The sequence below is a fragment of the Atheta coriaria genome, unplaced genomic scaffold, assembly GCF_025399875.1.
Source record: "Atheta coriaria isolate IRGN ID8LTWV9N9 unplaced genomic scaffold, Caltech_Dcor_3.1 hic_scaffold_9_pilon, whole genome shotgun sequence".
In the NCBI taxonomy this organism is placed as follows: domain Eukaryota; kingdom Metazoa; phylum Arthropoda; class Insecta; order Coleoptera; family Staphylinidae; genus Dalotia; species Dalotia coriaria.
The window spans coordinates 11,902,111-11,927,191 of NW_027045451.1; the positions used below are offsets into that span (position 1 = coordinate 11,902,111).

General features: G+C 32.1%; 2 protein-coding genes across 4 annotated transcripts in view; one reads left to right on the forward strand and one right to left on the reverse strand.

Moving 5' to 3' along the window:
- The window catches only part of LOC135798883 (oxytocin receptor-like), a 59,235-nt gene that overhangs the window by 22,107 nt on the left and 12,047 nt on the right, over positions 1 to 25,081 (forward strand). For all 3 annotated transcript variants that reach the window (XM_065311861.1, XM_065311862.1, XM_065311863.1), the window contains exon 2: positions 11,277 to 11,926. In XM_065311861.1, the coding sequence (XP_065167933.1) occupies positions 11,327 to 11,926 (600 nt within the window). In that variant the 5' untranslated portion in view covers positions 11,277 to 11,326. The remainder of the gene's footprint in view (positions 1 to 11,276; positions 11,927 to 25,081) is intronic.
- LOC135798677 (uncharacterized) lies at positions 7,465 to 8,279 on the reverse strand. The gene is made up of 2 exons (XM_065311576.1): positions 7,648 to 8,279; positions 7,465 to 7,585 (listed from the first exon to the last, which is right to left on the reverse strand). The coding sequence occupies exons 1-2, from the start codon at positions 8,202 to 8,204 to the stop codon at positions 7,582 to 7,584; spliced, it is 561 nt and encodes a 186-aa protein (XP_065167648.1). The 5' UTR covers positions 8,205 to 8,279; the 3' UTR covers positions 7,465 to 7,581.

A 25,081-nucleotide genomic window follows, 5' to 3' on the forward strand; every position in this document is an offset into this window, starting at 1 on the left:
ACAAAAAATGATGAGCTTGATTGTTTTATGATATATACTTTTGAGTTGGATATGTTTTATATAAATACGCGGTAATTTATGCCGGGTTTCTTGTTGGTTTAGTGTGGTAATCGTTATCCTGCAACGGGCAGTTTTGTTGGATAATAAATAATGCGCCGACGTCATTAACTCCAACTGCTGTGTTGCACCCGAACGCAGTTGTTTATGATTTTGATGTGGATTGTGGGCTGGTCGCAGGACCTTGCACTTTTGTTTTGTCCTGTCTGTGTTGTTTCAATCATAATTTAAGTTGGATTTTTTGTTCGGGTGCTTAATGTAGGATATTTCTTGTTGGGACAAGTTTTAAGGGTGATTTATCGTTGCAATTTAGATGAAATTTTAGTTTTTATAAATTTTTAAGGATTTTAAAAGGTTTTCATTTCAATTTTTAATATTTTTTGCTGGAAAATGAATTAACCTCAAAATTCTTTCATCTTTTGGGCGACAAATATTTTTTTTACATTTATTAGTAGTTAATTTTCTACAAATTTTAAATTTTTCTTAATTTTCAATTTTTTTCAAGCTAAAATTTAATACAACAAATTAAAAATTTTATTTTATTAAAATTTTGATGATTTTATAGATTTTAAAATTTTTAAATCAAAATTTAGTTTATTTTCATTCATAAATATTTTTAACTATTATTTTCAATCTTTAATCCTTGTTTTATTGTCAAAATTGACAAATTTATGTTAAAAAAAACAACGCAAATATTTTGATTATCCTTCACACTTGGGACAGCTTTTATTTGCATTTCCATTTTCATGTCGATTTCCATTAATTCGACAAAAGCACAAGCGGTATATAAATACTCATCCTAACGATGTAACGCAGACAAACAAATTCAATTCGTTCAATTTTCCATCCTTTTGACATCCTTACACAAATATGCATCCGCTCTCGTTATCCTTTCCGTTACTGTCCTATTTCTCCCGTAAAAACCATGTTGGTAGATTAAATAAAAAAACCTATCCAATATCTATGAAAAGGATGCTGATCCATGTTTTCAAAGGTATGCAAAAATTGATTTTATTTTTTATTGTCTGTATGCGAAAAATGATTTACAACGTAGTTCGGATTTTCCACCAGCGCAAAACGTGCAGTTGTACAGGGATGCAGTAAATCAGGATAACGTAACACATCGGCTTGTTATAGTCATACGTGGCCGAAGGCGAGGGCGACGTGCAATGAACATTAATAAATTCCTGGTGTAGTTTATCGTCTGTGCACTTTCGAGCTTTTCGTATGCACATTTCCCCTGGCGGGGATCTCTATGCGGGAGATAATATTTCCGAAGGATTGCGCACGGAGCATGCAACGAATTTTAATTATTATTTAAATTTAATCAAAACTATAGTAGGTATTTATTATGTTTTATAATTTATAAAAATTTAAATATTGATGAATTATTATTTAATATGCAGTCAAAAACACAAATATAAGTTATTTAAAAAAATTATTTTAAAACGCTTATAACTCAAGAACGGCTCGATAGATTTTGATGATTTATGATTTATTGAATTTATCTTTACCTCGACTAGCAGAATAAATATTTAAATATCAGAAAATGTGACATAAAAGGTGTTAAATTAAGGGTTATAATTTATATAGAGATTTAATCATAGTTTTAGTTATATAATTCAATCCTAGATGGCGCTAAATTGCAAAATTAGCAATTCTCCTCTTTTAAAATGAGATTGTGAATTTTATTACTGAAATCGACCCACTTTTAATCTTGAATAATAAAGTAAATTTTAATTAAATTTTCACTGAAAACTACTGGTCGAATTCTTTGGCAAAAACTAGTTTTAGATATTATCTAATGTTAAATATTTAAATTTAATTTACATTTAAATTTTATTCTCTTAAAATTTAGGTCCAACCCTGATTTTACTTACTTTTTATGTTTGAAATGTCTCTAAATAAAAGTTAAGACTTTCTGCCAAAAGTTAAAATTTCGTGAATAAGAAAAAGGAGCTGTTGTAAAATGTGGTAGCCTGCGGTATGAGGAGTGAGCCCACAGAGCTTCGAATGTCTTTTGGCTGGCGGGTATTGCGTCTTTGGGTTCGGGTTGTCTCGAAGGCTCCGATGTCGTTAAATTTAATTAAAGCACGATCCGCGATCTATTTACCATATTTATGGGCGAGATTTAAGGCCGGCGAGTTTCATCGTGCCAAATACTTACACACCTACACGTTATACACGAACCAGAAGCAAGCAAACGTCAAATGTCATGTTACCAATTGCTTAGAATATTTCAGGCATCCGCAACATCAGGGGAGACATCAACATATGACATTGAGCTTTTGTTTTTTGGCAGGTTTCAAAAAAATTTAATATACAATTTAATATTTTATGGATATTTGTATTATGAATAGGTATGATGACAGAAAGTAAAAATCACAAACATTATATATTTGTTTAATAAAATTAGAGCCATTGTGAAAGAAAGAAGAGAGAAACACTACAACGAGTACTCGGATCGAATTCATTTTGATTAAATTTTACTTTTACGGATGTTGTTCATTAGGCCAAATGTTAATCCGAATTAATATAATAAATGCCAAAGGGAGAGTGTTTGTTTGAGACTTTGCACAAAAATACCACAGAATCAATTTTCATTAACTTTTTGTGGCAAAAATATTACTAATAAGAAGAAAAATAAGAAATTATAATTATCATTGTGATTTAATTATAGTTATAATTAAATAATCAAAACCAAGATGGTGTAACAGTGACTTATTAGCATTTTGTTTTTTAATTTTAAGCAAACATCTTATTGGCAGATTGGGAACACAATAGCTGCAAGGAACAAGGAAGTAATTATTCGGTTACTTTTTATTAAAATCTTCTTAGAAGAAGTCGCGGTAAAAGGCAAAAGCTGGTTGATAATATATTTCCGCGCCCATTGTTTTATTATTCAGGAAATAATTTGTTTGGTTTCTTCTTACTATATAGAAAATTACTTAAACTCAAGAAGTTCTATTAATTTTGTGCATTTATTTTTTGAATCATGTTACAGAATAAAAAATACCTACCAAATTATTATTTTTTATTTTGTTGTATATGAAAACATAAATTTTATTATCCTGCAAATTGCAAAATATTTCAGTTCTTTGTTTTTCAACCTTGAAACACGCATAACTTTAATATATCCGCCTACCTCATTGCGGGTTCATCGAGTGAAAAACTCCTGTTTACGGCTTAACTTGCAAACTACATTCAATCATATTTAATTAATTCGCACGTCGGGAACATGCTAAATTTTGCCATGTGGCGTATTTCCTCCGCAGCACGTTTTTCACACTTGCTTAGACCTTGGTTAAATCATAAATATTTTCCACTAGATAAAGTTGGAGTTGAACTTCCAGCTATAAACAACATATTAATTCCTGAGTCCGGAAATATTTTTTAATGTTTTGGAAGAGATTGTATCCTGTTTATAAACAATACTAGACCTTAAATAATTATATTGATAATCAACTTTTTGAAAATAATGTGATTTTCACTTATTTGACTCTTTAATCGCCTATAATAAAACGGTAAATAAAAATATAATTAGATTTGTATTGAGGCCGTATACATTTGGTTTGATTTTTATTGTTTTGTAATAATTACACATTACATTTACACAATTAATTTTACATCAAGATTGGTATCAACTTAATAAATTTTACAAAACACTAATTTAATGAGAACATCAAAAACTTCAAATATAAAATTTGATTAATTTTTACTTACGTATCACTCGTTATATATAATATAAACTTTACTGAGCAAATAATTTGTTTATATTTAATTATGCTTTTTAATTATGTTTATTTTGTCTTGAGTTAACTGCGCACCAGATTGCAGAATCATCAATTTGCCACTTATGTAAACTACTAAACTTTATTTGCCCCCAAATTTACTCTCCTCTGCTATCTCATTCAATATTCTACGACTTAAGACTCTCCACTTATCACGCCTCAAAGACAAAAAGAAAACATCAAACTTCCAAAGTATGTAAATGGCAATATTCAAATATTCAAGTTTTTCCATAGTTTGAAAGTAATATCACACTTAATAAACCATTTTCCATTCAGGTCGAAAATAATTCCTCAAGGAGTCGAAAAACTTCTCAAGTCGTAAAATTCCGTAAGAATGCAGCGGAAAACGTCGAAATTTCTTCAACTTTACGATCGAGCTAACAAAAATGAACAGAACTCAAAGAAACGTGCATAGCACTCTTAAAAATTCCTTTTCCCAGAAAGAAAAAGTAACTTGTTGTCAAACAAAAACAGAAAAATCATCATCATCGCTTGTAATTAATTTTAGACGTAGTTTTTATACGGTATAAGTTAGAAGTTGATAAAATTATTGACATTATCATACAACTTTCAGCATTACCAAAACTTTACTCAAGTTAACTTTACTCAAAGTTAAAGATGATAAATTCGTCGAAAACTTTACTAAGATTCATGAATAAGTAGAAATCTATTAATCTTACTTTCATTAGCAAAATGTTTCGGAAAGTATCGGGTTTTATAGCCGGATTGCCATTAAAATTTTTATGTTCATCGCAGCAGATGTCCAGATAATTTCCCCAAATACGAATAATTAAACAACTAAGCCCACAAATAAAAAGCAAGAATAAATATCTAAATAAAAAAATACGAGGCGAGGTGAAGATAGATGCTATGAATGCGTACTATAATATTAATGCGTATTTTACGCTTGAAAAATAGCGAGAACTCTCCAGAGTCCTCGGACATAAATATTTTTATGAGATGTCATCTGCTCGCCGCGCGAAGATAACAAGATAACGACTATTTTAGCGCCTTCAACATTCGTTTTTCTTTTACTTTTATTTTATCAAAAAAAAACAGGGAAATAAAAAAAATTGATTTTATGGGAAATCGGTTGTATTGCTTTGTGTTCCTGTCAGGAATCGGCAGGACGACTTCAAGGATGCATTGTGTGCGTGTGGGCGCGTGATTTTGCGCGCTGTAGGTCATTAATCAATTCTATTACATCCAGGCGCGCCATTGCGCAGAGCGTTAACAACTGTATTAGTTACGTTACAACGAACAATAACAATATCCTTGAAGCTTTAAGCGCCTCGTCACGTAGCGTTTGTTTGACTTGTGGGATTTGAGGGAATTGTAGATATTGCTAAAATCCTCAAGAAGGAGCTTATCTTAAATAGCGTTACAATTGTTTGTATAATTAATTCTTGCGTAATCTCGGAAAAGTGTATAAAAGCACAAAAAGTTAATTAATGCGTTATAAGTCAATAATGGGCATAAGTATTAATGAAAATTGTTTTGTAATATTTGGTAATATAGTAGGTTTTTTAAAAAAATTGAATTTATTTTCAATTTCTTGTTTTTTGAACCTTGAATTTGTTGATTTTATCAATAAAATTCGTAATTATATTTTAAATAAAATCTCATTCAATGCTAATAATGCATTTAGCGCCATCTAAGATTTAATTATTTAACTATAACTATAATTGAATCTCTATACAAACTTTCATCCGTCATTTAACACTTTTTAAGTTATGGTTTTCAATATTTTAGTAGTTACTCTGCTATTTGGAGCAAAGATAAATCCAACAAATCATAGGTCATCCAAATCTGTCCTGCTGATCTTGAGTTATAAGTGCTTTAACTAACACAAAGTCCTACATACGAAAAAAAAAGATTTATCAATTCCATGATTTAAATTATTAATTAAATTACCTAAACATACAAATAACACTAATAATATGTGATAAAAACTGTTGATTTGTTGATTTGTGAAGAATTTAAATCATTTGTGTTCAAAACCCAAAAATGCGTATTTTCATAAATCTTTATCACGACATTGATTTACTGACACCTACATAAAATACCACTCACCGAAAAAGCAGCATTCAAAAAACGGTATAAAATCGCATTAAATTGTAGCTGGATATGTAGTTGTTGAGCACTATAAATATAATGCGCACGCATGAGTAGAAACGTGTACCTGCGTAAAATATTCAACCAGAACGTGAAAAATCGCCGCCGCTGCCCTGTGCACTGATAGTGGCGGTGGCGGTGGCGGTATCATCAATATAAATCTTAATTGCAATAAGTGCAAATTGCATATTCACGGATGCACGATGCACAATGGACAACGCCGTCAGGCGTTGATTAATGCGGCGGTGCGCTCTCGACGCGCTAGTAATTTATTAACAAATGTACGAGTGAGTGTTGTCACGCCAGCAGTGGTGTGTGAAACTTGTGAAAGTGTTGAAAAGGGTGTCAGGCTGTGCAAAGCTTTTCCATTCAATTGGAAGCGTATGTTTTAAAGTGTAAGGAGCTAAATTGTGGAGGAGATAGTGTAATTGTATGGTTTTTAGTTAATTATGTCCGAGGTAATCATGTTAAGTTAATTCTGCAAAACAATTTGATTCTAACTTGTAATTAGACTATGTCAATATTATAACGATTAATTGTAGTGAATTTGAAGGAATGAAATGAAACAAATTAATTTTATTAGTACGGACGGTCAAGACAGTGATTAAAGTACTTTAGTCACGAGTTTTAGTCATGGGGTGGAGCGTACAATTACACAAATAAAATAACTTTGAAAAAAAAAATAAATTTCAAAATTAAAATCGCGTAGAATTACATTTTATATAATTGCCTCCCACTTTCACATAAATCAATAACCGAAACGATACTTACCAACCTAATTATTACTTTGAGTTGACACGTGTTTTCAAGTACTTTCAAAGATAATATTATCACATTCAGCTGTGTGCCAATTCACCAATTTCACTCCACTTGTCTGGTTTCAACATCTGTACAAACATAAACTTTTAAGTTGAAATTATGTATGCAAATTTGTTTGCAAATACTCTTATCACTCGCTCAAGTATTGTCCCACTGGATGTTTTTGTCGCATATCTTCATAATCGTTGAGTAATCAAGCAAACGTGCCAATTAATTAAATAAACTTTCGGTGGGCTTAATCTCAACCAAAACAAAAACTTTCAATTTGCAAACTTCGTATTCGTAAATTTGTTGTAAATTTAATTAAATCACAAAGGATCATAACAAAAACACGGTGCGTTTGATTGGTTAATTAATATTAGTAAATTCAGAGAATATCTTGATAGTTTAGGACGAAATTATGTATTAACTAGGGGTAATATGTGATATGTTTTGTTGAAGTAAATTTGATTAAAACTCGAAAATTTGCGAATAGAGAAAACAATTAATTAAATATTAAACTTCCAGGAAAACAATAACTTGATTATTATAGTTTAAAGAGCCATATTTTGAACTCGCATTAATTTAAATGGAATAATTAGCTCATTGGGCTTTATTTATATTAAAGTGGAAACTGAAGTTGAATGCAAATGCAAATTTTAATTAATATATTTTAATAATCACACAGAAACAATTATCCAAAACCATTTAAAAGCATTTTATTGCAAAAGTTATCTTCGGATGTTTCAAAACAATAGTAAATAATTGTCATATTTTACTGAGTTTTAAAGGAAATCATGCAACATTCGAATCTTTAGTTTTAACTGAAAAACCACAATATCACGAACTTAATTACAAAATGAATTAAATTTTGCTTATGTTATACCTGGTGTCTTTGTACGATTCAATCAGTGATCCTAAATTTTCAAGAAGACACGCATATTTTGGTTTCAATTTAGTCAGATCCACAGGTTTACCAGGCTGCTGATTCTCTTGAGATTTTGCTTGTTCCATATAACTTTTAATCATCTTCGAAATTTTGTGATATATCTTAGGTTTCTGTTCAGTCATCCATCGAAAGTCGAAATCAATTTTATGCGGTTTTCGATATTGCGGTGGTCTAGGTATTCGCCATGACTCCAGGCAGAAAGAATCATCAGCTGCCAACTCGGCCATTAATTTATCTGCTTCACTGGAGTAAATATTCTCTTCTTCTTTTGGTGATTTACGAGTAACTCGGTTGGTATTTGTATTGATTGGAAATTCAGTCAGCGGATCATCGTCGTTAAGGTATTCGTATGGACTCGGGCCATATCCAAGAGGTACACCGAAGATGACATCTTCTTCGTCGTCCGATGAACGAAAGTTATAAATTTCTATTTCTTCATTTTCAGCGCGGTGCATTTTGTTATCAAATGTTAAAAAATGTAAATCAGCATACATATTACCTCACGTTTATTATTACAATGATTTGGATAAACGAATCTAAAAGATCAAGTCAACAACTCACAAAACAATTGATAGGATATAGACAAGGGTATCTACGATCTAATTTAAATCATTCTAACCATACTATTGTATTAACTTTCCACAAAATTCAAGATTGCAAGGCTTCTACACTTTACTTATTTTGTAATGCAGGAAATGTATACACTAGTAAATGTCTTAAATAGTCTTTCCCGTCGTTTTCGCAATCTCTCAGCTCGTAAACCTGCATTAGAATTTCTTTTTTTTTTACGTATATTAGAGGAAATATAGTTGGGTGATAAGATTCATTGAGTGGATTGTTAGATTTTTCACCCCCAACAAAATGTGCACTGCAAATTCTGGAATTTTTTCCAGGCTGCCACGGTTTTCCATCACTCCTGCAATCAGAGATTTACTTATAAAATTGTGACAATAATTAAAATTATTTGTTTGCTATTAAAATTGAATAATCATGTTTAGTTAAAAAGCCCTAAATATCTGTTAAACGTTGGAGTTAACCTTTAAAAAAATATTTTCGGTAGGAAAACTACTTAAATATTCACTTTTGTCGTTAAAATTGTGAATAAATCTAATTCTTTTTATAATATGAAAATATTTATTATTATAAATTTGAAGATTAATTCCCACAAACAAAAAACTACTTACATTTCTCGACGTACTGCTGCAATCCACTTCTTTTTTCTTTCCAATTCGTGAGAATATCCAGGAAAACGGTGAAATTGCAGTTCTAGATTTTTCCTTTGAGTTTTTTTACAGTCGACAACGCAACAAGCACGAGTTGATACTTTTTTATCCATTTTGCAAAATTATTAGTTCACTTGCAATTACATATATAGGTATATAACATATGGTACTCAAGGTTTCAGATCACTCACTATTTAAGAAATAAGCCACGAGGCGGCGCAAAGGTAGATTCTTTACTAGCGTATATAACGCTTCTCTGTACATAAAAAACATTTAGAAAATAAAAATTCTTCAACATACAGATTACTGCACCTTAGAATGCTTCACTTAAAACAACATTCCACGACCTACTTCCCCACATCATATATATCCTCATATGAAACTAAAAATAACCCTGCAAAGAACCCTTCAACAGGATGACGGTTTGACGCAGAAACAAACCTAAAATGTGCTACTGTCAGCGATCAGCAGGTAAAAATAAGCCTACTCAAAGAAAGACTTTCAAAAAGAAAGCAAACGAAATGAAAAAGAAATGAAAAAGTGTCAGCACGTCTGCAGGATATTGCTAAATTTATGCACATGTGATGTAATATAAAAAAAGTGTCACAAAGACTCACAAGATCAGAATCTAGAACTACGCATCGCCAGCGAGCAAAACCAAGGAACAAAACGAACATAAGAATGAGCATGAGAATGAAGAAAATGCGGATGAAAAATTGAAAATAAAGATAATAATAAAAAAGTGTGATGAATGGTGTAATTTTTTATACATTCTGCACATACATCAGGCGGCAACATATTTTTAGAGAGAAAATAAACGGAGAAACAGTTGTACGTAGCCAAATTTATTTCTTTAGATATTTACTATTGACAATTTTTTTTTGCAATGGTCATAATTTATGTTGTGAAAATAATCAATAAAAAGCAACAGTAAAATCTTTTAAATAGTATATTAAGTATTAAGAATTGGTTAAACGAGAGTTTTGTCACGAGATTTATAAAGATCGATTGTAGCAAGCGTTTAATCAATCGAGTGTTTAATAAGGTTTAGCCACGTGATGCTACCGCTATTTTTCTACTTCCACTCTAATTCCACGTTTAGGTTTATGTATTTTAACTTTGCGCAGGCGTAAGCTCCACCCCGTGACTAAAGCCTGTGCGTAATGTACTTTAGTCACGGCCTTAGCCATCCGCGTATAAAGTACCGCTTTTTGTGTCTCAAAACCGTGAAAAAATGGGCGCTTTAAAGATGGAAATAGAAATTATAAATAATAATAAATAAAACATTTTTGCAAAAATTGTTGTTTTAGTTTATAAAAATAACAATTTGAATTCTGTCAATAACAGTAATGGTGTAGTGTTGTGTAAACAAAGCTATACTAAAATAAAATACTGTTACATTGCCCGTAACTGACGCTTCTCGCTACATCTGATTACACCCGCTCGGGGAAGTGACGTCAGTTTTGAGTAGTCTGCTCTGATTATCATTTTTCAGCATCAACAATATACAGAATAAAAATAGAAATACTTGTTCCACATCCCACGTGCGATGTTTCAGTAAATAAATAGGAACATAATTTTGGTGATATTCAGCTACAATTATGCTTATTATACACAAAAATAGAATTATAATTAGCAGGATAAATTAATTAGTGTGGATACCCTTAGCTGAATAAATATTCTTTTGTGCCTGAAAGGATCATGTATCTTTTATGTAAAACATCAACGGTGAAACGTGAATAATTCAAATCAGAAAGTAACATGTTCCCGGCGAACACAAAATGCATGTTGGTTTAGGCGTGTTTTTGTTTATCCCTTCGGCTACGGAGTGTCTCTTGTCATTACAAATACTCATCAGCACAAAATATAACGCAAACAAAGGCGTATTACTAGAGCTAATATTAATTTCAGATTTTATACTATGATTACATTCCTAACTCATAAACTACTTCTTTAATATAACACTAGCCTTATCAATAGATTCACAATTTTATTTTAAAGAAATTAATTATATAAAGAATTTCTAATAATGCACTTTAGTGCGTCATCTTGGATTCAACTTAACTATAACTACGATTGAATCTCAATGCCAACTTTTATCCCATCGAAAAAGGCTGTCTTTAGGGTTTTCTCGACAATTATTCGAATAAAACCATCCTTGGACTTTAACAAACATTTTAAAAAAAGAATTGGCTAAATTGGTCCAGGCGTTGTTGAGTTATGCGCTTACCAACAGATTTTACAATTCATTTTGATATTATAGATAAAATATTTTCTAAAATTTCACTTTCATTTTCACAATACTAAATGAAATTAATGCTTGTTTCATGTTTTATGTTTCAGGAAGCCATAAAAACAACTTTCACCCACACAGAATCCACCAGCTAGCAACAATGCAGAATACTTCGGTGCTAACGACCGGCGCCTCCACCATTCCCACAATTCCCACCATATCGCCTGACTTTGCGGATGCTACCAACGACACGTATTTACAACACCTGCTCGAAACCGCAAACGGTACTCTACTGCCCGTAGGCGTTGAGAATTCGATAATAGATCGCGATGAACAACTAGCCCGGATAGAAATAGCTACGTTATCTGTAATATTTTTTGTAACTGTGCTCGGAAACACAACGGTGTTACTTGCACTATGGACACGTCGTAGATATGCGGGTAGAAAGAAATTATCCCGGATGTATTTCTTTATTTTGCATTTGAGCATTGCGGATTTGATCACGGCGTTTCTGAGTGACTTGCCGCAGTTGGGTTGGGAGGTAACCTATCGGTTTGTGGGTGGTGCTGTATTGTGTAAGCTAGTGAAGTTCGGACAGACGTTAGGACCCTATTTGAGTTCGTATGTGTTAATGGCCACTGCAATAGACCGACATCAAGCGATTTGTTATCCTTTGACGTACTGCTCGTGGACTTCCAGGCGCTCAAAGGTTATGGTTTGGATTGCTTGGGCTGCCAGTCTTACATTTTGCATTCCACAGGTAGGCAACCCATTTTACATTATTATATAATATTTTTAGCTACTTGTTATGGAATTATGCTGTTGAATTTTAAATATTTTTTATCGTTTTGTACTCGTTAGGGAATTTTGTTGGCATTGTGACGGTAACAGTCCGTTGGATATATTTTTTGGTAAGCTGCGAAGCGTTAAGGACTTCCGTACACGGAGCGGAAAAACAAGGGCAAAAACATTTATCCCTTCAGTAAATAAAGCGGCGATGAACGGTTATTGCGTGCACGCTACATAAATATGAGTAATGGTCGGAGTTGAAGCTCGGGTTGCGCTGAAAACCGGACGGATTGCGGTGCATTACCATTAGCGCCCTCTTTAATGACATCGTGTTTCATTGTTGAGTGTGTTAAGCGTTTCTTTATAAGATTAATAAGCCACGGGGGTAAAAATAAAATGGAAAATATTTTTAAAATTATATTTTTAATGCAGCATCTGTTATTTTATTTTTCATTTGCAACATCTGGTGAAACTTTTAGTTTATCTTCCGAGTTAAAAATTATTTAACATTATTATAATTTATTATTTAACTTGGAACATAAAATGAAAGTTTTACATCACGTATCAAATGAAAAACAATAAAATATGTTCATATATGAAATCATAACATTTATATTTGAATAAAACAATTTTTGTTAGTTACACCATTTATAACTCAAGAACAGCTGGACAGATTTTGATTGTCTATGGTTTCTTAGATTTGTTTACGTTCCAAATAGGAGAATAACTATTAAAATAACAAAAATTATTATTCAAAGGGTGTTTAATAAGGGATGAAAGTTGGTATATGGATTTAATCATAGTTATAGTTAAATAGTTGCATCCGAGATGGCGCTAAAGTCCGTTATTCCTTATTCTTAATTCTGCAAAAAATTGCGAATTGTATTGATGCAATTGACACGCAGTAATTCTTGAATAACAAATAAAAATTAATTAAGATTTTTAGGTGTTTTTCACATTTTCAAAGAAACCGAAATAAAAATCGGTATTTTTTTGCTTCATTGTTATAAATTTAGAAATTTCTAAGAACTGACTTCCCTGTAAAACGATCCGAAACACAAAAACATCGTCATCTTTTTATAACAATACGAAAGTCGTCTTGTCATCACCACAACTCAATTTCAACTGTTCCCGGAATCTTCTCATGCTGAAACGTTACAACAAACGCCTTCACACGTTGTAACATTCCCAGTCAGATTATTTCGCCCACACGCGCTTGAAACAAAGTACGAAGCTGATGTCTTCCGACCGCGGATTTTTTCCTCCACGTAAGTGCGAGAAACAAAAAAGAACTCGGCTGTGAAAACAAGTGAGACACGAGTTCTGCTCTGGAATGAGACATGAGAAAAATTTCAACGTGAAACTTTTAAATTGATATAAATGAAAGGCGTTTTCTTATCATCGTCAAAGATAACAGTGAGTGACTTGAAATATTTCATATATTTTAGATGAAGATTAACCTTTTAATTTTTCTTTTGTATTCGTTTTTTTTTTTCGTAAGGTTTTTTATCCTTTAGGTCGTTTAATTTAAGTCTTGAAGAGTGCTTTTAATTATATTCATTTCTACAGTTTTTCATCGTTTCTCATCCGATTAGTCATTTTTCATGGTTAGCGAACGTTGGATGAAGTCGTAATGGCGTTTTATTTTATTTTATTCTTCTTTTGTTGCTCATTACCATCGATAAATCAAATTAACTGCGACCCAAAGCAATTTTCTGCTTTTGGGAAATACAAATTTTAATTAAGTTTACGGTGAAAGATATATTTTCATTTATTTTTAGATAATTTCTTTTTAAATAATAATTATCAAGAAACCTTGAGCTTCAATTTCAAAAATTACTACAAAAATAAAATAAAATCTAAAAAAAATAATTTTATGTCTCTAGGTCATTTTTTATTCTCCTACTTTTTCTTTTATAACTTTATTTCTTGTTTCAATCGTTACTTCCTTTTTTCTAGCTTTCTGAGCTTTCCAGCGGCCATAGTAGCTCGTATTTCACTTTTATTGCAACTTTATATCAATGTAAGAAAATGGGGCGCCGCAGGACGCCGCTGTAATGTGCATATAATTTCGTTCGGACGCAGAATCCTTCCAAGCACGACAAGCAAAACCATCCAAGTTTCTCTTGGTTGCCGCACGCGTTGAAAATCTATTTCTTACGCATTCCGTATGGAATGACGGGCGGAAATCTAACAGATATTGCGAATGGTACGAATGTTGAAAAGTGAAAGAAGCTACTTGAGGTCTTGGTAACATACAGACATGGTGTATGTTATCCTCTCGAGGAATAAACCAATGAGAAAATTGAAACGAATAAAACTCGAATAAATATGGATAACTTTTTATGTACATATTTTGATTTGTTGTTATTTAAATATTTTTGAAATGCAAGTATTTTAAAAACGGAAAAAAATGACATCTATGTATATAAAACGAAGTCGAGTTAGTTAAAACGTGTATAACTCAAGAACGGATGGACAGATTTTGATAATCTATGATTTGTTCGATTCATCTTCGTTTGTAATAGCAGAATAATTGTTAAAATAGCTCAATAATTGAATGGAGTTAATGTGCATTTTTAACATTTCTCACTTCTTTTAACTAAAATTGAAAATTTAATGAGTGGATTTTCTTTTTTTAGGCAATTTATTGTTAAATACAGTAAGAATAAACTAAAAATTACAATTTTACAAAAATTTTAAAATTGAACAATTAAATTGTGGGTCAAAAATCAATTATTTGTAAATTTATTTTCCATTAAAATAGTCTTTATTTAAGGTTATGTTAATTTAGCTTATGTTAGGTCATCCCAATTTTCTAAAATGATTTTGTAAATGTTGATCATTTGTTCGCCAAATTAATTGCCCACTTCCTCGTCTACTGATTGGTTCCTTGCTGCAACGTCTGCAATTACGCAGCTGAGCAATGGTTGGAATAGTCAACCACTATTTCTATTACAGCTGCATTCAGCATTCAGCATTCAGTGTTCGCCATTACAACTGCACAATGAACACTAACATCGCCTCATATTATTCTCAATTATTGGCCGCACTTAGCCCTCGGATTGTTTGCACGCAATCGAGTCCTTTTGACATTTCTCGCTTCTCTTCTTCGCCCTTTCTTGTTTTCTTGTGCATTGTCATCGCACTCTTGGCAAGCAGAAACGCGCATCCAGTGAATCGTGCCTGGATTCGGCTTTGTTCTTCTTGGCGCAAGAAACAAGCTTCTTTCCTAGCGCAATTAATCTGCTGTGTGCTCATTTGGAGCAGTGATTGCTTCTCAACTACGAACTAGGAACTAACGTCCGACCAAAAGTTCTAGAACCGTAGTTATTATTAATTTCTGTGTACTAAAATTTACTGTCGGTGAAACATTTGGTCGGACACTTTTATATATTACATTCTTTGCTAGGAAATGCTTAAACTGTATGCAAATACGAGTACTGCGTTATTAATTTATGAAATTTACATCGTCAGCGTTTCATAATAGAAGAGTGCAGAGTTAAAATTAATCTGCGAGCATATTGAAAACGTCTGAAATGTTTAGTTTTGATTTGTTTGCAAGTTTATAATAAGTCAACTGAACAACATAGTCTTGTCTGCGCGGAACTAAAGACCTATCATGCACATCACTCAAAAACACATCAGGGAATACGCTGTAAGTTGGTGAATTAATTCGGAAATGCCTAGTTTTGGTAAACAATAACGTCAAAATCAACATTCAACAAAGAATCTAAAAGTTAATTGTTTCTAAAGTGTTTAAAATTTATCTAGCGTCAAAAACATTTTACCTACTTAATATGGAAGAAAATATTTTGATTTCTTGAACTTAATTTACTTCTCTGACTTTACATTATATAAATTATTTTACTAAATTCTGGTATAGAATAATTTTCTACAGTCGTGTGTTAAGTAGCCAATTATCCTTAAATAACAATGATTTTAAAATTAAAATATCCTCAAAATATTTTTGTTTATTTAGCATACAAAAACATAACATAACCCTTGCCCACGCTAAACTAACTAAAACTGGCATTTTACATATTTATATAGAATTGTGTTAGTTAAATCATTTATAACTCAAGATCGACTGGATAGATTTTGATCATTTATGATTTTTATGATTTGTCTTGACCTCAAATAGCAGAATAATTATTCAATTGGCAAAAATTGTGATGTACAGGGTGTTAAATTAAAGATAAAAATTGGTATGGATATTCAATGGATATGAATTGATGATGGCGTTAATGTGCATTCATATTTTTTTTTAAATAAAATTGCCAATCTTATTGATGCGAATTACTCTAAATAGATCTTAATCAAGAAATAAAAAAATTAATTAAAATTTTACCATAACATAGGAGAAATTGCATGCAAAACCTAATTTATTTTATAAAATATCCTTTCCGCACTACCAAAATTGAAATAACATATTAAAACACTAATTTTGCAAACTTTTTCAACCAAATGATTATATTTAGCACATGGACATCAAAAATTAATTAACTTAATAAATACACATTCATTATCTTGATTCCTACTCATGGTAGTTGCATAATGGCTTCGTCCCATGACATTCATGGCAGTTCGCACGTAAATTACTCCGCTGCTTAATTTTAGCCATGTGATGCGTCGACGTCATTGGCGCTAGTCATATGAGCATAACTCACAAAGGACCTCCAGCATTACGGTGGTGGTAGCAGGGCGCGATGTTACTGCATCGTGGGAGCGTGGTAATCCGACAACATGTTATTGTTCTCACCGTTCACCCCCGACACATGCTCCACTGCTTGCGAACAACATTTACCTGGGAAGTTACAGCATGAATTCAGTTCTCATATCATCCCGACATGTTCTTATCCATCGCTATTATGTATCTCAAATTTACTCCCACCTGTTATCTTGTATCTCTACTCTGACTAATTACATACATGAAGGAAGCCTGGAAAGTTTTTTTTAGGATTTTGTTTTGTTTTGATATAATTTAGATGGAAATTATTATTAAAATTTTAAAAAAGTTGGATTCTATATCTGAAGAGAATCTTTTTAAATTCCAATGGGGAGAAAATAGCCCAAGGAGCAGGTTTTAGCGAAAATTAAAAAAGTCGTTTTTGCTTTGTAATGTCAAAAACATTGCAAGTCATTGCAAGCCAATATACTTTGGAGTTCACACTTTTAATTTAAACTTTAACAATTACTAAAATTGACAAATTATATAAAAGAAAAATAAATAAAATTTAATCTAAAAATATCGACAATTTCAAATATGTCCATTATCCAGAAATATCCTCAACCCGTCATTATTTTATAATGAGAGTAGGAATTTCTGTCAAAATTTCATCTTCCAGGAAAGTTCTAAAATCTCGAGGTATAACGATAATGAAAAAAAGAAATATTTTCATCCACGCCCACAGTTTTTCTACGCTTCATTTATTTTCGTTCAGAAAAGTAAATCCATATCATGATGACAGCAACATAACTAAACGAAAAATTCTACCTACGCAGCATAATAACGGATTTAACAAAATGACATACTACAAATTCACGTCAAATAGTAGATTTTGTGAAAAAAATGGTTTGTAAAGTAGATTTACGATCGAGATGTTTACGTGATAACATCATATTGGTGATATAAGTTTTTGTTGCAATTGTTGTAACACTTCACTTGCACTTCACATTTTGTGTCACTGTTAAACATTCAACGAAAACTTAACCGCACGAGAAAATCTCCATTCGTTTGTATGCCGCTAGAGTGAGAGAGACGGAAGATCGGTCCACTCACTCGAACGCTATGCCTGCCTCCGCTCGTGTGGATTCCGCGTGACAAGTTTCACGGAATGACTGGCAGCGCTCGAGATGAGACGGGAGATCGGTCCGTCTCTCTCTCGTTATAGCGATCGACCTCGAGAGGCCTCGTGACAAGTTTCTGAACATGTCACCCGACTAAAACGATTTTAAAGACGTTATCACGTCAAAAATTTATTTCAAAATTTAAAATCGAAAATATTTGAACACATTGTATATAAGTAAGGTAATAGGTATCTATTGATAGATACTATCAATAGGAATACGATCAAGGGTGCTCGGTGGTCGTTATTTATACTTTGCTTCCTACGCTTGTCCTCCATGTACGTTTTTGGCTTAATTCCAACATTTTCAACCCTTATAAGTGCCGAATATCTATTTCCACTCTGCGTTTTCGATTTGAGAATCATTCCTGTATCATTCCGTTCGACGTCATTGTTCGCAGAATTCCTCTACCCACCATACGTATTTATCAATTTGGCACGGAGATAAATAATTCTTTCAGTATAAAACCCCATTTTCATTCCTTGTGTTAAAAGCTCTTGTTCAATATGAATATTGACAATTCCCAGCGGGTGTGCGAAATAAAAGGACATTTTTACTGATTGACGCTCAAAACGGGCGAAAAATATCAATGTATAAATTTAAATGTTGATAAATAAAATATGTGCCATAGATACTCGTATTTCACGAGTATGACAGTGACACATTTGACAAGCGAAATAATCAAAGTCATTGTTAAATTCGTGAGGGTTTTAAGCATTCGCCGGCGATAGATTTGTATCGGTTACACTCACGCCTGGAGTGCTCTTAGGATGGCACTTCGCATCGGTTTATATTCCGCACGAGCACCACCTGCATAATCCATTGTTGTGCATCAATCATCCAACGGGATGGCACCGAACTAGAGATTCGACGTTATTGAGATGCTTTCGTGCAAACTGATTTCATCCTTCAGGAATATCGATTTTTAGTGGTTGCGCTTGTAACATACTCGTATATTACACAAGTTTAGTAATAGTAATAGAGTATTAACAGCGCATGCGTGGTAGTACTGATGTGTGAAAGGCAGACCATGTTAATTCTCATTTCGTGGAATTTCAAGATATTTCTCGGAATCGTCATAAATTATTCAATACATCTATAATTGTGTACGTTTACGTTTATGTTTAAGTCGAAACGCCCTCGGAGCAATTCAATGATAATTATGAGTATTAACATAGAAATTACGATTGCGTCGATAACAAGTTTAACTATTACATGTCATGTTTGTGTTTGCATTTGATTAGTAAGTCAACATTTAAATTGTGATAACTTAGTTATTCAAATGTGTAGTGTATTGAGTTTGGCATGATTCAAGAGGCTATTTACTACAGATTAACTGAAAATACGGAGAAATGTGTGAAATTGTAGTTTTATGGTTTTGGGGTTTCGTCGAACAAAAACAAATCATTTTAGAATTAAATTTAGATGAAGTTCTATAAGGGGTTATATTCTTTTAGAATAAGAGCCCGTGATGTGTTAATTAATCATAAAACTAGATGATTTATTTAAACATTCTCAATCAATGTAAATTGATAATAACTGCTATTGGGGTAGTGACAGAATGCAAACCACGAAAGATGAGGTAGTTTATGATAAAGTAGAAGATTCTTTTTCATATTCTTTACATTTATTATTTGAAATAAATTTTTCCTAATATTTCTAGCGCGAAATGAGATGAAGCGGACGTGTATTGATAAAACTCTGCGATAGCCCATGTGTACAAAACATTGCAACGTCGATATGATCGCGGGAATATTTTTAGTTATAACGGACATTCTAGCGACATCTCGGAAAAATTTTAAGAGTTTAGCTTGAAATCGTCTGCTAGTGTTATTGAATCGGGCATTTGATAAGTGATTGAACATAGAATTGAATGGCGAAGTAACCGTGTACCTGTAATCGCTCGCAAGAACACGGATTTCAATCAGCAGCATTATTAAAATAAACACCAGAATGTAAACATACATTTTATATAGTAATGGATTATATATTACATAATATCTGTTGATAAATTATTTAAAAAAATTAATTATTTAAATATGTTTTCCTTCTATGATTTAATTTCAAGCGTAAAATGAAATAAAGTCAATGTAAGTTGACAAAATACGCTGTTGCGATAACAAATGTGTATGTTTACAATACTTTACAACACCAATATGATAAAACCGCGCGAAGATTTTTAGTCTAAAAGGACATCTTAGCGACACCTCGGAATGACCATAGAAGTATAATTTGAATTCGACTCTTTGTTTATTGAATCGTTCATGGTTGTGATGTGAGATAGAGATAGAGAAAAACGGTTTTCATATTTGTATGTAGAATCAAATTTCATACTATATCACATATTAAAATTTTCACTTATCAACACTTATGTAATAATTTAAAATGGTTAATAACTTGATAGCTAATTAAGATAGGGCAACCAAACCTGGATTAATGGAATCCTGGCAATGTCTTACTTCAATTGGGAAAGATTAAGGAAAATCGGAGCGGTAGTTTTATTCGATCAGTTTTGAATTTACTACTAATTAACCGAAATAATGATGTTCTCGGAAAACTGACTTGATATCTTTCATCCCCTTGGAAAACTCAATCGATTAGCGTTTTCCATTTTCTTCTAGCTTAAAAAAATTTTTTTGAGTCCAAAAAGCGTAACCCTCTTGATCTTTTTGAGTGGTGTTTGGTCAACTTTGGAAAATTTAAAAACTAAATCTGCCATTTTATAGATCCATATCATGGCTTGGACAAAAAGAAGAAAATACTTTTCTATCTTTATTATTTTCCGAGAAAATCGCAGTGGAAATTTTTGTAGGTAGGTACATGTTATATTTCAATTTTTTTAATGTTATCTTATCTAGGAATTGATGCTGGTCATCGGGGTGTTTTTGGTTTTTGTTTATCTCTATTAGCTCCTGAGATAATTGATTCTTAAGTCTCGATGGGAGTGCACATTTCACTTAATGAGATTTACTGAAGACTTCTTTACTGCTATTAAGTAAAAAGTTGTTTAAATTGTATCATTAAGAGCCCCTCTACACAATGAGGTAGTCCTCAATATTTAATTAAACAACTCTTTTAAATGTTAGGCGCCTCCGCCATTTTTTTCATAATTAATAACTTTTATTAAATGTAAAAAAAATACTATTTTATCGTTTAGGAATTCAAAATTCCAACCTTTTAATTTAATGTTTCGACGGGAAAATTTTAAGAAAAAAGTTCGACTCTGTTGTTCAAGTAAAAAAAATTTAAGAAAAAAGTTCAACCCTGTTATTCGACCAAAAAATTCAACCGTTTTGACGAAAAAAAATTAAGACAAAAATTCGACCCTGTTCTTCGACCGAAAAAAATTTTAACAAGAAAGATCGGCCCTGTTATTCGACCAAATAATGAAATTTTTGGGACAAAAATGGCAATTTTTGAGACAAAAATAGCTATTTTCGAAGTGCTTTTTAGGGCACTTCTGGATGGGTTAGGGGGTTGGATAGATATGGATCTCGTAGAGAGACTCTCGAACTTTAAGATGGCGGTAAAAAACTTTAAATAAGTCAAATAGTTTTCAAGATACAGTGTGTTTTTCACACCATGTTTTCTGCCTTTTGAAAAATGCCAATTTTCAAAAGGCATTTTCCGGAAGGGCTAGAGGATTCGAAAGGCATGCATCGTGTAGAGGAACTATTTAACTTTAATATGCCGGTGACAAATTCTAAAAAGTTAATTAGTTCACGAGCTACAGAGTGTTTTGCACTGCATGTTTTCAATTTTTTAAATGCCAACTTTTGAAGGGCATTTTAGGGCACTTTCAAAAGGGCTACAGGCTCGAAATAGTATGCATCGTGTAGGAAACTTTCGAACTTTAAGCTGACGGTAAAAACTTCAAAAAAGTCAATTAGTTCTCAAGATACAGGGTGCTTTTCACACCATGTTTTCAACTTTTTGAAAAATGCTAATTTTCAAAAGGCATTTCAGGGCACTTCCGAAAGGACTGGAAGATTCGAAAGACATGCGTCGTGTAGAGAAACTTGTAATCTTTTATATGGCGGTGACAAATTTTAAAGAAGTCAATTAGTTCACTAGATACAGAGTGTTTCGCACAGCATGTTTTCAATTATTTTGAAAAATTCCAATTTTTAAAGGGCATTTTAGGACACTTCCGGAAGGGATAGAAAATCGAAGAGGAATGCATTTTGTAGGGAGACTGTCGAACTTTACCATTGCCGTGATAAACTTAAAAATTCAATTAGTTCGCGAGATACAGGGAGCTATGGGCGCAATGTTTTTAATTTTTTGAAAACTGTCGATTTTAAGAAAATTTTGGGTCAATTTTAAAAGGGATAAAAGATTGACATGGTATGCATTGTGCAGAGAAACTCTCGGGCTTTAATATGGCGGTAACAAACTTGAAAAATATCAATTCGTTCACGAGATACAAGGTGTTTTCTACACTATATTTATATACTTTATGAAAAATGCTACTTTCAAAAACACTTTTGAGCAATTTCAGAAGTGCTAGGGGGTTGAAAATGTATGCATCGTATAGGGAACCCTTTAACTCTAACATGGTGGTGAGAAACTATAAAAAAGTCATATAGTTTGGGAGATACTGGGTGTTATTTTGCACACCACAATAAAAACTGCAAGAACGTTAATTTTTTGATTGTTAATAGTACATTTCAAGACGATTGAAAAATAAGGATAGTGTAGAGAATCCTTTAAACTGACGAACGTCTGGCCATCACGGCTTCTTAAACTATATAGTTGTGGTTATTATTTAATTACTTGAAATCCAATCAACCTATTAATAAATTGTGTGATAAGCCGGAGTAGACCTTGTCACTACTTTTGATTAACTGTGCTTGAGTGTTTGGAAATAACAGAAAAGAGACTTTTTATTTAAATTGTGTTCACCCAAATTAAAGTTCTACATATCAAATCTACTTATCATTTGATTTTCTAAATATTGTAGCTTCTTTATCATAAAATAATTCGAAAAATAAATGCATAATTACCATAAAATATAGAGTAGTCAAATACTGTGCGATGGCAAATGGATTTTTACTACTTTTACGTTTATTTTTTCATTCTGGAACTCGTCCAAGCGCTAAACGTGTAGAACGTGTATAATCCTTTAATTACCCCTGCGCTAAGTAGTAATTTGCGTTCTCCAGTTTTCCGGTTAACTGCGTATTCCAACATCCTTAGTTCCAGTGCTTTATTAACGCCACTGTAACGCCCACCGAAGTTGCCAACAATTCAAAGAGTACAATTAAAAGGATAAAAGTAGATAATAGTACTTTGATTACAACGTTACACCCTCATGTACAAAAGTTGGACACTACGTAGATTATAATAAAAAATAATTTCACTATTTATTTTCCGGTTTCTAGGATCTATTCTATACCGCTTTTGCAAAAAAAATTCTCAGTTTGAATTTAAACTGAAATAAAGCATTTTATTGCCATCTCGGTTTAAATTAATATAAGTTTTTAACTTTTAAAAAGAGGATTGTTATTTTGTAATTCAAAGTATCCTATGTTCTTTGCAATACTCTTAAAAATATGTGCGCAATATTTCATAATGTTCGTTTGAGTATTTTCCACATGAAAGCGCAACAAACAAACAAAAAAACAAAAACTTACTTTCACATTTATACTCATAATATTAAAAATAAGGATTGTTTTACTAGGGTACTCGTATATATAAATATTATATACACTCTGTCATACAATCTATACTTTTAATTTCCAATAGAATACAATTTTATTCTAAAAGTCAAATTCTCCGCGTGCCTAAAACCCTAACTTTACACATTCAACATTCAAATACCTAAAATTACCATTTAAATATAAAATGTACCATTTGATGATTATTTTCAAATTGTCTAATGAATACGCAAACAATTTTCATGCTAATTTTTTCTCATTGAAAACGTGCCAAACTGTGCGTGGCCATTGATTGCTTAATTACGAACGCAAACAGATTGAAATCATATCCCGCTGTAAATGGTCCGCCGGCGAAGGATATTCGCATTTATGCCGACACAAATGGATTTCGAAATTTTTGTTTTATTCTAGATAATAAAACACGATATCTGCCAATGTCAACAAACGGACTTTTTAGAAAACATTTCATGGAAATTACAGGCACAAGTTCGGACACGTGCAAAAAATATTCCTGGAATTACGCATTTTGCATTTGGAAAAAACGCCCGTTGTACAGTAATATTCAATTCTATTGTCCTAAATTTCTGAAGCGGAAAATTAATTATTAATTACTAGAAGCGGAAACTAAGCCTTTTTTCCGTGTTGAATTCATTTGCAGATATTTGCATTTTGCGCATGCGCATTATATCGTTATGCAAATCAAAATAATAATTAACTAATAAATATAATATAAATTAAAAAATTGTTTTTATTAATTTTCCATGTGGAAAACTAAATTTAATTCGTTACGTTTCACAAGTCGTTGTAAATTGCAAAAAAATATTCGTCAAGTTTGTAATACTCGTACACGGGCACATTAAATAATAAAACAGAGAATGCTCGTTTGTTCAAGTAGCTACTTACTCTTGTTTGGACTTTTAACATTTTTGCACTCGTTATAACTGTTGAATTCTGCTCTATCTTCTCATCTCTGTCATTTTTTGCCACTTTAGCGCGAGTGCAAGGGCGTGAAACATTTGCACTTTTTTCATATTTTACGCTTCGCAAGTTTTTTGCCTGTCACGCAGATAGCCTTTGGTAAAAAACGAGTTAAAAACTTGGAATCAGATAGTCTCCTGTCGTCCTTTCATCCTAGTATCCTACTTTATAAATTTTTTGTCATTTAGTTGAGTTTTCTGGACAATTTACCCTGAAAACTAAAAAAAGGACAAACTTTTTCCACTTTGATTTAGATTAATACATATTGCTTATAGTTTTTTATTTATGAGAAAGTTTTAAAGGCACTGAAAAAAAATTGATTTTTGACTCGCATTCCTCATATAATGCAAATTAACAAAAAAAGCTATATGCATCCAATGAGGAATAAATTGCTCTTTAATACTGAATATTTGTCAATATTCTACAGTTCTCATTTTCATTGATATTCCAGTTTTATTGCAACAATTGACGCGTCTTTTCTAAAACACACCTCAAAACCCGCTCTTAATAATAATTTTAGTTGACGTCTATGAAACTAACCTAACAATGTAACCTCAAAGTTCGAATTGATGCACGACGCCTGACGAACATAAATAATTTTAATTAACTCACAGTGAAACGAAGCGGAACAACGAAGA